Source organism: Nerophis ophidion, linkage group LG06 (genome assembly GCF_033978795.1).
Source record: "Nerophis ophidion isolate RoL-2023_Sa linkage group LG06, RoL_Noph_v1.0, whole genome shotgun sequence".
Lineage (NCBI taxonomy): Eukaryota > Metazoa > Chordata > Actinopteri > Syngnathiformes > Syngnathidae > Nerophis > Nerophis ophidion.
The window spans coordinates 65,607,831-65,621,298 of record NC_084616.1 but is presented as its reverse complement, the minus strand read 5'-3'; the positions used below and the strand labels follow the sequence as shown (position 1 = coordinate 65,621,298).

At 40.9% G+C, this 13,468-nt stretch overlaps 1 protein-coding gene across 1 annotated transcript; it reads left to right on the top strand.

Annotated features, from left to right (window-relative positions):
* Positions 1-2,859: 2,859 nt before the first annotated feature.
* ftcd (formimidoyltransferase cyclodeaminase) lies at positions 2,860-12,619 on the top strand. Its single transcript, XM_061904618.1, has 14 exons — positions 2,860-3,016; positions 3,747-3,930; positions 5,168-5,296; positions 5,364-5,452; positions 5,526-5,705; positions 7,632-7,769; positions 8,358-8,489; positions 11,461-11,522; positions 11,585-11,711; positions 11,775-11,936; positions 12,016-12,059; positions 12,120-12,258; positions 12,330-12,425; positions 12,489-12,619. Exons 1-14 carry the CDS (start codon positions 2,963-2,965, stop codon positions 12,570-12,572), a joined length of 1,620 nt encoding a protein of 539 aa, XP_061760602.1. The 5' UTR covers positions 2,860-2,962; the 3' UTR covers positions 12,573-12,619.
* The last annotated feature ends 849 nt before the right edge of the window (positions 12,620-13,468 follow it).

Here is a 13,468-nt window from a genome sequence, read left to right as displayed (position 1 = left end):
TCATTCTAAACATTTCTTCACAAAAAAAGAAATATTCATGGAACATGTCCACAAAAAAATCGAGCTGTCAACACCTAATATTGCATTGTTCCATTACTTTTCACAGTTTATGAACTTACATTCATATTTTGTTGAAGTATTATTCAATAAATATATTTATAAATGATTTTTGAATTGTTGCTATTTTTCAATACATATATTTATAAAGGATTTTTGAATTGTGGCTATTTTTAGAATATTAAAAAAAAAATTCACGTACCCCTTGGCATACCTTCAAGTACCCCCTGGGGTACCCATACCCCCATTTGAGAACCACTTGTGTAGAATTTAGTATGTAGTATTTGCAGGGGAGTTCAGTGTTGATTTATTTAGGCGTTGAGGACATTGTTTTACTTCCTCTCTATTTTAAGATTTCATCCATCCCTCCCTAAAATACTGTTGTTAACAAATGTCCTCCCTAAGCAATATAACAGATATAAAGGTTGGAAAAAGTGCATTTTTTTTAACAGAAAACATTATATTCTCTACTGCTCGCTAGTGTTACCATATCTGAGTTATTGTGCAGAAATATAGGGAAATAACTACAAATGTGCGTTACATTCGTTAACTGTGTTACAAAAAAGATCAATTAGAGTAATACGTAATGTTGGATATAGAGAACATACAAACCCTTTATTTATTGAGTCAAAAATATTAAAGCTCGATGATTTGGTAAAATTGCAAACAGCTAAAACGATGTACAAAGCAAATTATAACCTGCTACCAAAGAATGTACAACAATTCTTCTCAAATAATGAGGAGAAATATAACCTTAGAGGACAATCTAATTTAAAACATTTGTATGCACGTACAACACTTACAACCTTTAGCATATCAGTATGTGGAATTAAAACAGAAGTTAAACATTGTACTGATATGATCCAGTTTAGAGGCTGTTCAAATTAATAGTGCTTACAAAGTACAAAGAAGAAGAATTATGAGTAACACTTTCAACCTTATTGAAAATAAGATATTTTTCATCTCAGTTTGTTAATAATGACTGAATTCATTAAAACATATTAAACATACGGAAGACATTTTATCATAAAAGAGGTCAGTGGGTGAATGTATATAATTGTAGACGCTCTGACGTGGGAAAGGGGTAGGATTAAATAATCTTTGCTTCTTCCTACTCTTTTTCGGACATGATGTGATGTGAAATGATGTGGGATTGTTGATGTATTATGTTGTAAGTGTGTTCACGTTCATGTTCAAAATAAAATAAAAAAGAAAGAAAGAAAGAAAAAGTAAACATGGACATGCTCAAGTCCATAGTTCAAAGTTCCAATGCAAGCAACAGTGAGCCAAAGAATGTTGTTTTAACTGTTGTAATTTTTTTTATGAAATAGTAGTTGATGGTCAACTAATGAGCTAACATGACCTTTGACTTTCAAAAAACATGTTTTCAGTTTGTTTACGTCAGGGGTGTCCAAAGTACGGCCCGCGGGTAATTTTTTTACCGGCCCTAAGCACATTCTAAAAATACGATGAAAAAAATTAAAAACTGAAAAAGTGGTATAAAAGAGTAAAACAGGTGAAATGTGACAAGAAAATGTTGCAATGTTTACTCTAATAACACAAAGCTGCCATGCAGGCTGTTATTTTCTTTTAATTTTTTCTTTGTTTTAATCAAAATCAATGTCACATTAAATATACCACTTTGAGAAATTTGGGGGGGAAAATGTTGCACATTTTGTGTTTGCCATATAAAAAACAATTTCTTTTAATTTTTTTTAAAGAAGGCCCTAATAAGAAGACACAAAAAACATCAACAACAATAAAAGTTATAATTGACAGATGGATCTGAAGTTGATCTCAAGAAGATTGTGTTTAAAGTAAACAGTAAAAAAAAAAAAAAAGGGTTTATTTTAATTGAGTAGGACCCTTTTGGATGCCCATAATTTTAGTGCGATTTTTTGTGTGTCATTGCTAAAGAAAAAAAAAAAAAATTGAAATCAATGGTGTTATGTGTTGACATTTTTAAGGCTCCAATTATTCTATAATCTCAAATAATAACTTAGACTTATATTGTGCTTTTCTAGACACTCAAAGCGCTCACAGAGAAGTGGGACTCAACAAATATTCCACTTTAAAATTCTATTGGGGTAAACTATTGCATATTTTGTGTTTTTTTTTTCCATAACAAAACAGGGTTTTCTTTGACAAAATGTGCAAGATTTAGGGCTATATAAGTAAACATTGATTGATTGATATGACTTAAATCTTTAAAAACGTTATATTGACAGATAGACCTAATGTTGATCTAGCGATTTAAACGTTGAATAACAATAATACAAAATAATGACACATTTTAAATATTTTTTGAGCAAAATCCTTTGGGGTCCCTGGGATCAAGCCTGAGTGGAGGCCTAAATGTATATTTTGTCAGTTCAAACCCTGGCTGAGTCATACCAATGACTATAAAAATGGGACCCATTACCTCCCTGCTTGGCACTCAGCATCAAGGGTTGGAATTGGGGGTTAAATCACCAAAAAGGATTTCCAGGCGCGGCCACCGCTGCTGCCCACTGCTCCCCTCACCTCCCAGGGGGTGATCAAGGATGATGTGTAAAACGCAGAGAATAATTTTGCCACACCTAGTGTGTGTCTGACAATCACTGGTACTTCAACTTTAACATTAACTTAACAAATATTGTACACAGAACTTGTGGGCAGGACCTTTGTCCAGTGGAGTCATGTGGTTTTGTGTCTTTAAATCCCTGACAGTGACACACATTAGTAATGAACACATTTATCTCCAGTACACATTCTATCCTGCAGGGGCGCAGATGTTAATGATTTAATACTGCAGCCTCCGGCTGTGCAGACACATATTATGGGTGTGTGTGTGCATGTTTGTTAGGATTTAGGAGTGAAGTGACTGGTCCAGGCGGTTCCATTTGGAGCTCCGTGTGAAGACAGCATGGCTCAACTGGTGGAATGTGTCCCAAACTTCTCAGAGGGGCGAAATCAAGAGGTAATCTTTTGTTATTATTGTTTTTATTATCATCATTATTATTATGTAAGATGTGTCCTACAGGAATTTTGTTATGGTCTGTTGGTTGTGGTTCACACAATTTCAATTTCAGGTCTGGGCACACTTCAACACACCTTTAAAAATATGTATGTAACAACTGTCAAAGTACATAAGACTTCCAGTCACAGGCTAATTTGCAACCCTCGTCCCTGGTTAGGCTTTTAAAGGAACGTTGAGAAAAGTGGAAAAACACATACAAAAGGATTAAGACAAGTATAACATAAAAATACATTGAAAATCGTTGGCCCCATTTGTCCATACGGCATCCAGTTCTATTGCTCACAATTCGGAATTTCCTTAAGCCACTTTTCCAGTTGTTTGGAGAAAAGGTTAATGTTCGACTGACTTTAACTCCAGAGGCCGAGAGTTCCACGGATGTGAAGCCTTCACTGAGAACGCAGACTGACCCAGAGTGGTCCGGCACCTTTACACTTTACATCTCCCACCGACTGCAGCTCAAGTTTGCACACCTTCACTACTGTATCTTTGTATTTCTTTACACATTACATCAGGGGCTGATCCATTAAGACACTTAAAAATAGCTTTTAAAAGTTGATTGACTGACTGATTGATTGAGAAGCAAGCTGCAGGAAGCTCAACATGCTTAATCCTGGAGTCTTTGTTTTGCTTATGTGAGAGAAGAATAAATGTTCTAGTGATCACCTTTCAGGTTATTGATGCCATCTCAGCGGCCATCAGCAACACGCCTGGCTGCAGCCTGTTGGACGTCGACCCCGGAGCCTCCACCAACCGGACTGTTTACACGTTTGTGGGCAGTCCTGAAGCTGTGGTGGAAGGCGCGCTGAACGCTGCCCGTCATGCATTCAACCTGATCGACATGAGCCAACACACAGGTGAATCCCCCAAGATACATATACAGTGGGGCAAAAAAAGTATTTAGTCAGCCACGGATTGTGCAAGTTCTCCCACTTAAAATGATGACAGAGATCTGTAATGTTCATCATAGGTACACTGCGGCGGCATAGCTCAGTTGGTAGAGTGGCCGTGCCAGTAACTTGAGGGTTGCAGGTTCGATTCCCGCTTCTGCCATCCTAGTCACTGCCGTTGTGTCCTTGGGCAAGACACTTTACCCACCTGCTCCCAGTGCCACCCACACTGCTTTAAATGTAACTTAGATATTGGGTTTCACTATGTAAAGCGCTTTGAGTCACTAGAGAAAAGCGCTATATAAATACAGGTCACTTCACTTCACTTCAACTGTGAGAGACACAATGTGAAAAAAAAAATCCAGGAATTCACATTGTAGGAATTTCAAATAATTTATTTGTAAATTATGGTGGAAAATAAGTATGTGGTCAACCATTCAAAGCTCTCGCTGATGGAAGGAGGTTTTGGCTCAAAATCTCACGATACATGGCCCCATTCATTCTTTCCTTAACACGGATCAATAGTCCTGTCCCCTTAGCAGAAAAACAGCCCCAAAGCATGATGTTTCCACCCCCATGCTTCACAGTAGATATGCTGTTCCTAGGATGCAACTCAGTATTCTTCCTCCTCCAAACAGGACAAGTTGAGTTTATACCAAAAAGTTCTATTTTGGTTTCATCTGACCACATGACATTCTCCCAATCCTCTGCTGTATCATCCATGTATCCATTTTGGTATAAACTCAACTCGTTGTGTTTGGAGGAAGAAGAATACTGAGTTGCATCCCAAGAACACCATACCTACTGTGAAGCATGGGGGTGGAAACATCATGCTTTGGGGCTGTTTTTCTGCTAAGGGGACAGGACGATTGATCTGTTTTAAGGAAAGAATGAATGGGGCCATGTATCGTGAGATTTTGAGACAAAACCTCCTTCCATCAGTGAGAGCTTTGAATGGTTGACCAAATACTTATTTTACACCATAATTTACAAATAAATTCTTTAAAACTCCTACAATGTGAATTCCTGGATTTTCACATTCTGTCTCTCACAGTTGAAGTGTACCTATGATGAAAATTACAGACCTTTGTCATCATTTTAAGTGGGAGAACTTGCACAATCGGTGGCTGACTAAATACTTTTTTGCCCCACTGTACACACGAACACACCATTATTACTTTCATGTGTGTGTGTGCACGCACAGGGGAGCACCCTCGTATGGGAGCGCTAGATGTCTGTCCGTTCATTCCTGTCCAGAACGTCAGCATGGAGGACTGCGTCCACTGCGCCAACATCTTTGGACAGAAATTGGCGTCCTTGCTACACGTGCCTGGTTGGACGTCTCTCAAGAAAATAAATCAAATGTCAATCGAAAACTTGAACCAGTTTTGTGTTGTCAGTGTTCCTTTATGGCGAAGCAGCAAAAAACGAAGCAAGAAGAAGTCTCCCGTCAGTGAGAGCTGGCGAGTACGAAGCTTTACCTGACAAGGTGATGGGTCATTGAACAAATCAGACACAATTAGTTTTTACTTAAAAACTGAGTTCGTTCACTCTCTTTCCAGGTGAAACAGACAGAGTGGGCACCTGATTTTGGACCCAGCACCTTTGTGGCGTCCTGGGGGGCTACAGTAACTGGCGCTCGTAAGTTCCTCATAGCCTACAACGTCAACGTGATCGGTACCAAAGAGCAGGCACATCGCATTGCCCTGGACATCAGGGAACAAGGACGAGGCAAAGACCAGGTACATGTTGGGAATATTGGATGTCTACTTCATGACATAATTGAGAAACTGATAAGTAACCAGACTTAAGACCAGGGGAGACAGGGCCTTCTCTGTGGTCGGCCCTAAGCTCTGGAACACTCTGCCGCTCCATGTTCAAACTGCTTCCACAGTGGAGTGTTTTAAGTCTCGTCTTAAGACCCACTTTTATTCTTTGGCTTTTAACACTATGTGAGTTGTGTGGTCCTCTGTTCTCTGTTGTCCTCTGTGTTTTTTATACACTTTGATTTCTATTTTACTGTTTTAATTGATTTTACCCTTTAAAATAATTTTTAATCATATTTGTTTTTATATTGTTTTCATATTTATTTATTATTTGTTTTTATTCAGTCATTGGTGGAGCATAATATATATATATATATACTTTTTTTATTTTATTGTATTTATTTATTTATTTATTTACAATTGTTTTTAACATGGCTGTGCAGCACTTTGGAAATGTTATTGTTGTTTAAATGTGCTATATAAATAAAGTGGATTGGATTGGATTGATAATGTTAGATATGATATATATGATCAAATAAGGGCTACAACTAACGACTATAATGACATCTTTACAATTAGTCGACTAATCGGATTATGAAGCACACACCTATAAAGTGGCTCTAATTTAGACAAAACTCACTTGGCATGGAACTATGGTAGCAGAAGTCCAACAGCGTTATTGTCGCGACACCGACCAACAGAAAAAGACAGGACATGATTGGTGACAGGTGTGAGAGTCCAAACGTGGAACAGGTGAAACTAATGGGTAACCGTGGAAACTAGACAAGGGATTGACAAAGCACGAACTAAAAAGAGTCCAAAAAACAAACAGAACAGAACTTAAACAAAACATGATCCCAGACATGACAGTGTGAATCTACACTAGGAAATATACTGTATATATTTATATATACATACACACATACTGTATGTGTGTGTGCATGTGTATTTATATATGCATATATCTACATTTTATGTGTATATATATATATATTAAGGGTGTGGAAAAAAATCGATTCGAATACGAATCGGATTGTTTACGTTGTGCGATTCAGAATCGCTTCTCTTTTTTTTTTTTAAATCGATTTTTATTTATTTATTTTTATTTATTTATTTATGTATTTTTTTTAATCAATCCAACAAACCACTACACAGCAATACCATAACAATGCAATCCGATTCCAAAACCAAACCTAACCCAGCAACACTCAGAACTGCAATAAACAGAGCAATTGAGAGGAGACACAAACACGACACAGAACAAACCAAAAGTAATGAAACAAAAATGAATATTATCAACCACAGTATCAATATTAATTATAATTTCAACATAGCAGTGATTAAAAATCCCTCATTGACATTATCATTAGACATTTATAAAAATAATAAAAAAGAACAATAGTGTCTCAGTGGCTTACACTTGCATCGCATCTCATAAGCTTGACAACACACCGTGTCCAATGTTTTCACAAAGATCAAATAAGTTATATTTTTGGTTCGTTTAATAGTTAAAACAAATTTACATTATTGCACTCAGTTGATAAATCATTGTCCTTTACAATTATAAAAGCTTTTTTTTTTTTAAATCTACTACTCTGCTAGCATGTCAGCAGACTGGGGTAGATCCTGCTGTAATCCTATGTATTGAATGAATACAGAATCGTTTTGAATCGGAAAAATATCGTTTTTGAATCGAGAATCGAATCGAATCGAAAAAAATAAATAAATCGATATATTATCGAATCGTGACCCCAAGAATCGATATTGAATCGAATCGTGGGACTAAAAACTTTTTTTTTTTTAAACTCAAGTTTTCTAGGTCAATCATCAACATGGAATTTGTTGGCAACTCATTTTACTATCGATTTCTTTTATGAACGCTCAGCCACGTGTTTTTCTCAGCCAGGGTTGCTGAAAAAGGTGCAAGCTATAGGCTGGTACCTGGAAGAAGCTAACATTGCTCAGGTGTCCACCAACATCCTGGACTACCAACAAACCTCCCTTCACTGCACCTATGAAGCCGTCTGCAAGAAAGCTCAGGTCTGACGTTACTCATTCACACATGCTCATCATGACATCATTTCATGTTGACATTATCTGATGATGTCATCTTATGATGCCATGATACACCATATGTAATACATCATGATGTCAGATGCAATAATTCCATATAATGATGTCATGATGTACTCATGCCCTGGTATAATGAGGCCATAATATTATTTCATGACTCAAGGATGGTCTAATAATGCCATCGTTAAATAATGCAATGGTATGGTGATGTCAAAATATAATGATACCATATTATGATGTCATGATATGATGATGATGATGGCACGATTTCATGATATGTCAAGATATCATGTTGCCATGCTACGATGCTGGGATATAATGATGTTGTGATATGTTGTACAGTAACACTATCTGATGAGTGTCTTGGTTGCTTACTATGTGACTCATATGAAAACACTGCTCCCAGCGTTTCAGTGGCAAATTGCATGTCACACGCTCAACCCCGACACAAAATTATAAAAGGAGCGTAACGTTGTGACTACGCAAAAAAATAAAGCAACCTTTGGAAAAGTAAAATGAGTTCCGTCTGCTGACAACTTACACTCATGTCTTCAGGATCTCAAGCTGCCGGTTGTCGGCTCCCAGATTGTTGGTTTGATTCCTCTTAAAGCTCTTCTGGATGCGGCAGACTTCTACATCCATAAAGAAGAACTCTTCATCTTGGAGGAGGAGCACAAATTGCGGATGGTGAGGAATAGTGTACAGTACCTCAAGGGCAGGCTGTGTCTCAAATGGAATACTTGCGTCAGTATACTTCAATTAGTTTACTCGTCTGTGTGTACAAAGTATATGTAGTGTACTTACTTCTTAGTACACTAGTGTCTCAAATTTATTAGCATTGTTGCACATTTATAAAACATGACCATCAGAATATTTGTGTACCTTATGTTTATGTCTCGCTGGATCGGTTCGCAGCCGAGTGTGAAGCGACCGGAATGAGAATCAGCACCTCCAAGTCTGAGTCCATGGTTCTCGCCCGGAAAAGGGTGGAGTGCCATCTACTGGTTGGGGAGGAGACCCTGCCCCAAGTGGAGGAGTTCATGTACCTAGGAGTCTTGTTCACGAGTGAGGGAAGAGTGGATCGTGAGATCGACAGGCGGATCGGTGCGGCGTCTTCAGTAATGCGGACGTTGTACCGATCCGTTGTGGTGAAGAAGGAGCTGAGCCGGAAGGCAAAGCTCTCAATTTACCGGCCGATCTACGTTCCCATCCTCACCTATGGTCATGAGCTTTGGGTCATGACCGAAAGGATAAGATCACGGGTACAAGCGGCCGAAATGAGTTTCCTCCGCCGTGTGGCGGCGCTCTCCCTTAGAGATAGGGTGAGAAGCTCTGCCATCCGGGAGGAACTCAAAGTAAAGCCGCTGCTCCTTCACATCGAGAGGAGCCAGATGAAGTGGTTCGGGCATCTGGTCAGGATGCCACCCGAACGACTCCCTAGGGAGGTGTTTAGGGCACGTCCAACCGGTAGGAGGCCACGGGGAAGACCCAGGACACGTTGGGAAGACTATGTCTCCCGGCTGGCCTGGGAACGCCTCGGGATCCCCCGGGAAGAGCTAGACGAAGTGGCTGGGGAGAGGGAAGTCTGGGTTTCCCTGCTTAGGCTGTTGCCCCCGTGACCCGACCCGGATAAGCGGAAGATGATGGATGGATGGATGTTTATGTGTATTAGTTTGCACCGTTTGAGTTGCTCCTAAGCTGAGATTTTTTTCAGGTTTTACACTCCCATTCTGCTATGTACTAAAGCCAATGTGGTGACTATTGAGGGTTGAAATTGTTCGTCACTGCACACCCACCCATTTTTCTACTGTACCGCATTTTACTATTCATACTACAAACTTGAAAGACTACGGGTAAGTATGTAAGAGCACCAATAGAGACACGGTAAAAGAGTTCATTGGTTCCGACTCCCCAGGCATACTTGCCAACCCTCCCGGATTTTCCGGGAGACTCTCGAAATTCAGCGCCTCTCCCGGGACAAATTTTCTCCCGAAAATCTCCCGAAATTCAAGCGGAGCTGGAGGTCACGCCCCCTCCAGCTCCATGCAGACAGACCCGACTCAATGTTGTGACCCTCTTAAACAGGACAATACTGCCATCTACTGTACATAGAATAGAATGTAAATATATTCTACATTTAAGCGCAGTCAAGGATTATGCATTACACAGTCTGTTCTGAAGCCCACAGTAAAGAGACGTAACTTCATCACGTCGCCTGGTTATTGACTCCAACCCAATATATTACACCGTCGACGGGCAAAATGAAAAAATACGCTTGCAAGTTCCAGAACGATTGGAAAGAAGAATTTCAGTTTATCCAGGAGACTTCGAAGGGGAAGGGGTATGTTGCCTGGAAATTTTGTAGAACAGACTTCTCCATTTAACACGGCGGCCGAACGGATATTCAGTCATGAACGGTCAGCGAAGCACAAAGCGTCCGCAGCGCAGTATCGTTCACAACCCAGTATTATGGCCCACCTCGCAAAATGGAGACCCGATGGTGTAACTTATGCTGAGACAAAGATGGCTATGCTGATAGCTGGAAGCAACATCCCGTTCTTATTTGCGGATGTCTACAACAAATTCGTGAAGGATGTTCAGAACAACTGTGTTTTTATTACTGTGTATTTGATAGGTGCCGTCGGAAATTCAACTATTTATTTTATTCATATCAATCAATCAATCAATCAATGTTTACTTATATAGCCCTAAATCACTAGTGTCTCAAAGGGCTGCACAAACCACTACGACATCCTCGGTAGGCCCACATAAGGGCAAGGAAAACTCACACCCAGTGGGACGTCTGTGACAATGATGACTATGAGAACCTTGGAGAGGAGGAAAGCAATGGATGTCGAGCGGGTCTAACATGATACTGTGAAAGTTCAATCCATAATGGATCCAACACAGTCGCAAGAGTCCAGTCCAAAGCGGATCCAACACAGCAGCGAGAGTCCCGTTCACAGCGGAGCCAGCAGGAAAACATCCCAAGCGGAGGCGGATCAGCAGCGCAGAGATGTCCCCAGCCGATACACAGGCGAGCAGTACATGGCCACCGGATCGGACCGGACCCCCTCCACAAGGGAGAGTGGGACATAGGAGAAAAAGAAACGAAACGGCAGATCAACTGGTCTAAAAAGGGAGTCTATTTATATATAATAAAATAAATATATATAGCTAGAATTCACTGAAAGGCAAGTATTTCATACATATGTACTGTATATATATATAATGTCTTTAATGTCCTCTGTGTTCTTTGATGTTTGATGTTTCCCTCTTACACAAATGTAAGAGGGATGTGTACTATGGCTATGAGTCGTTTTTGTAAGGGGCGCTGGAAGCCGGCAGACCCGTCAGCGATCCTGTTCTGTCTCCCTGTAATGTTTGTCTGATCTTGAATGGGATTGTGCTGAAAATTGTAATTTTCCTGAAGGAACTCTCCTGACGGAATAAATAATGTACTATCTAATCTAATCTAATCTAATATATATGTATGAAATATATATGAAATACTCAAGTTGGTGAATTATACGCCACCCCTCTTAACCACGCCTCCACCCCAACCACGCCTCCGCCCCACCCCCCGAAATCGGAGTTCTCAAGGTTGACAAGTATGTCCCCAGGTTTCTAACCTTCTAAACTTAATGTGCATGGTCAGGTGATCAGCAAGCTGGGTCTGGACTCGCTGGGTATCTTCAAAGCAAAAGAACGAATCATCGAGTGAGTTCAACTCGACTAATGTTGTTAAACGCGCAAACGTGACGTATTGTATACCTGTGCAGGTACATGGTCAGGTCGCAGGACAACGGCCGCCTGGTGTCTCTTCCTCTGAAGGAGTTTGTTCAAAGCGTTGGAGCTCGAACAGCAGCCCCCGGTGGAGGATCAGTGTCTGCTGCCGTGGCTGCCCTGGTAACAAGCTGTTTGTTCCTAATCCGGTTCGACTCTGTTGCCATGATAATATTTTTACTGCAGGGAGCGGCGCTTGGCGCCATGGTTGGCCAAATGACATACGGCAAGAGACAGTTTGAGAGCGTGGACGGTGTGATGAGAAGGCTGATTCCTCCATTCCATCAGGCCATGAACGAGCTGCTGGACATGGTGGACAGCGACTCTTCTGCTTTCAACACTTACATGGTGACCATTCACTTCCTGCATTCACGTCATCCGTATCCATTCCATTGTCACACCCCATTCTCTCATTGTTTGATTGTAGGCAGCTTTGAAGATGCCCAAACATTCCCAGGAGGAACTAAAAAGGTAGAAAAGTGTGGTCATGTTGCAGTAACGTTTGACGGAGGTTGTGTTGCGTCCTGGCAGACGTGAGGCAGCAATGCAGGACGGTCTGAAGCGAGCGGTGAGTGTCCCGTTGGCTCTGGCCCTAAAAATCAGTGTCCTGTGGTCGCCGCTCAAAGAACTTGTCCTCTATGGGAATATCAGTTGTAAATCCGACGCTCAGGTGCGTGACCATGAGATTTGTGCACCCGGTCATGTTACTGTAGAAAACTTAAAAGGTTGTGTGGCTTCTAGGTTGCAGCCAAAGCATTGGAGATGGCGGTTTTTGGGGCATACTATAACGTCATCATCAACCTTCAGGACATCACAGATGATCATTTTAAGATGGAGGTAGATGTCCAACATTGAATGAGGCTCGCGTTTACACACCTGACCTCTTGTTTTGTGTTGCAGACTCAGTCCAGAGTCACAGCGTTGTTGCAGGAAGCCAAAAGCTGCGTCGCCGATATCCTCGACGCTGCGGACAAGCGCACCTGAGCGCTGACGTGAAAATGTATTAAAATCTTCCAATCCAGAAATTGTCAGCACCATGCTCAAAAATGCCTTCTTATTCATATACCTTTGTGGATATCATTATGCTTGGTGGGGCTTCACGGTGGAAGAGTGGTTAGTGCGTCTGCCTCACAATACGAAGTTCCTGCAGTCCTGGGTTCAAATCCAGGCTCGGGATCTTTCTGTGTGGAGTTTGCATGTTCTCCCCGTGATTGCATGGGTTCCTTCCGGGTACTCCGGCTTCCTCTCACCTCCAAAAACATGCACCTGGGGATAGGTTGATTGGCAACACTAAATTGGCCCTAGTGTGTGAATGTGAGTGTGAATGTTGTCTGTCTATCTGTGTTGGCCCTGCGATGAGGTGGCGACTTGTCCAGGGTGTACCCTGCCTTCCGCCCGATTGTAGCTGAGATAGGCGCCAGCGCCGGCCGCGACCCCGAAAGGGAATAAGCGGTAGAAAATGGATGGGATGGATTATGCTTGGTAGATATGCTGTTCCCATGCGAGATATAACCGCTAGCATAAACTAATTTCCTAAAAGATTCCTCCAATGAACAGGCGACATGTTGTAATTGGCAGACATGTTTATTGTAAAAAATGTCAAACTGCAATGAAACATGTACACTGTTAACTACCACAAATATACAGTAAAATATACAGTGGGGCAAAAAAGTATTTAGTCAGCCACCGATGGTGCAAGTTCTCCCACTTAAAATGATGACAGAGGTCTGTAATCTTCATCATAGGTACACTTCAACTGTGAGAAACAGAATGTGAAAAAAAATCCAGGAATTCACATTGTAGGAATTTTAAAGAATTTATTTGTAAATTATGGTGGAAAACAAGTATTTGGTCAACCATTTAAAGCTCTCACTGATGGA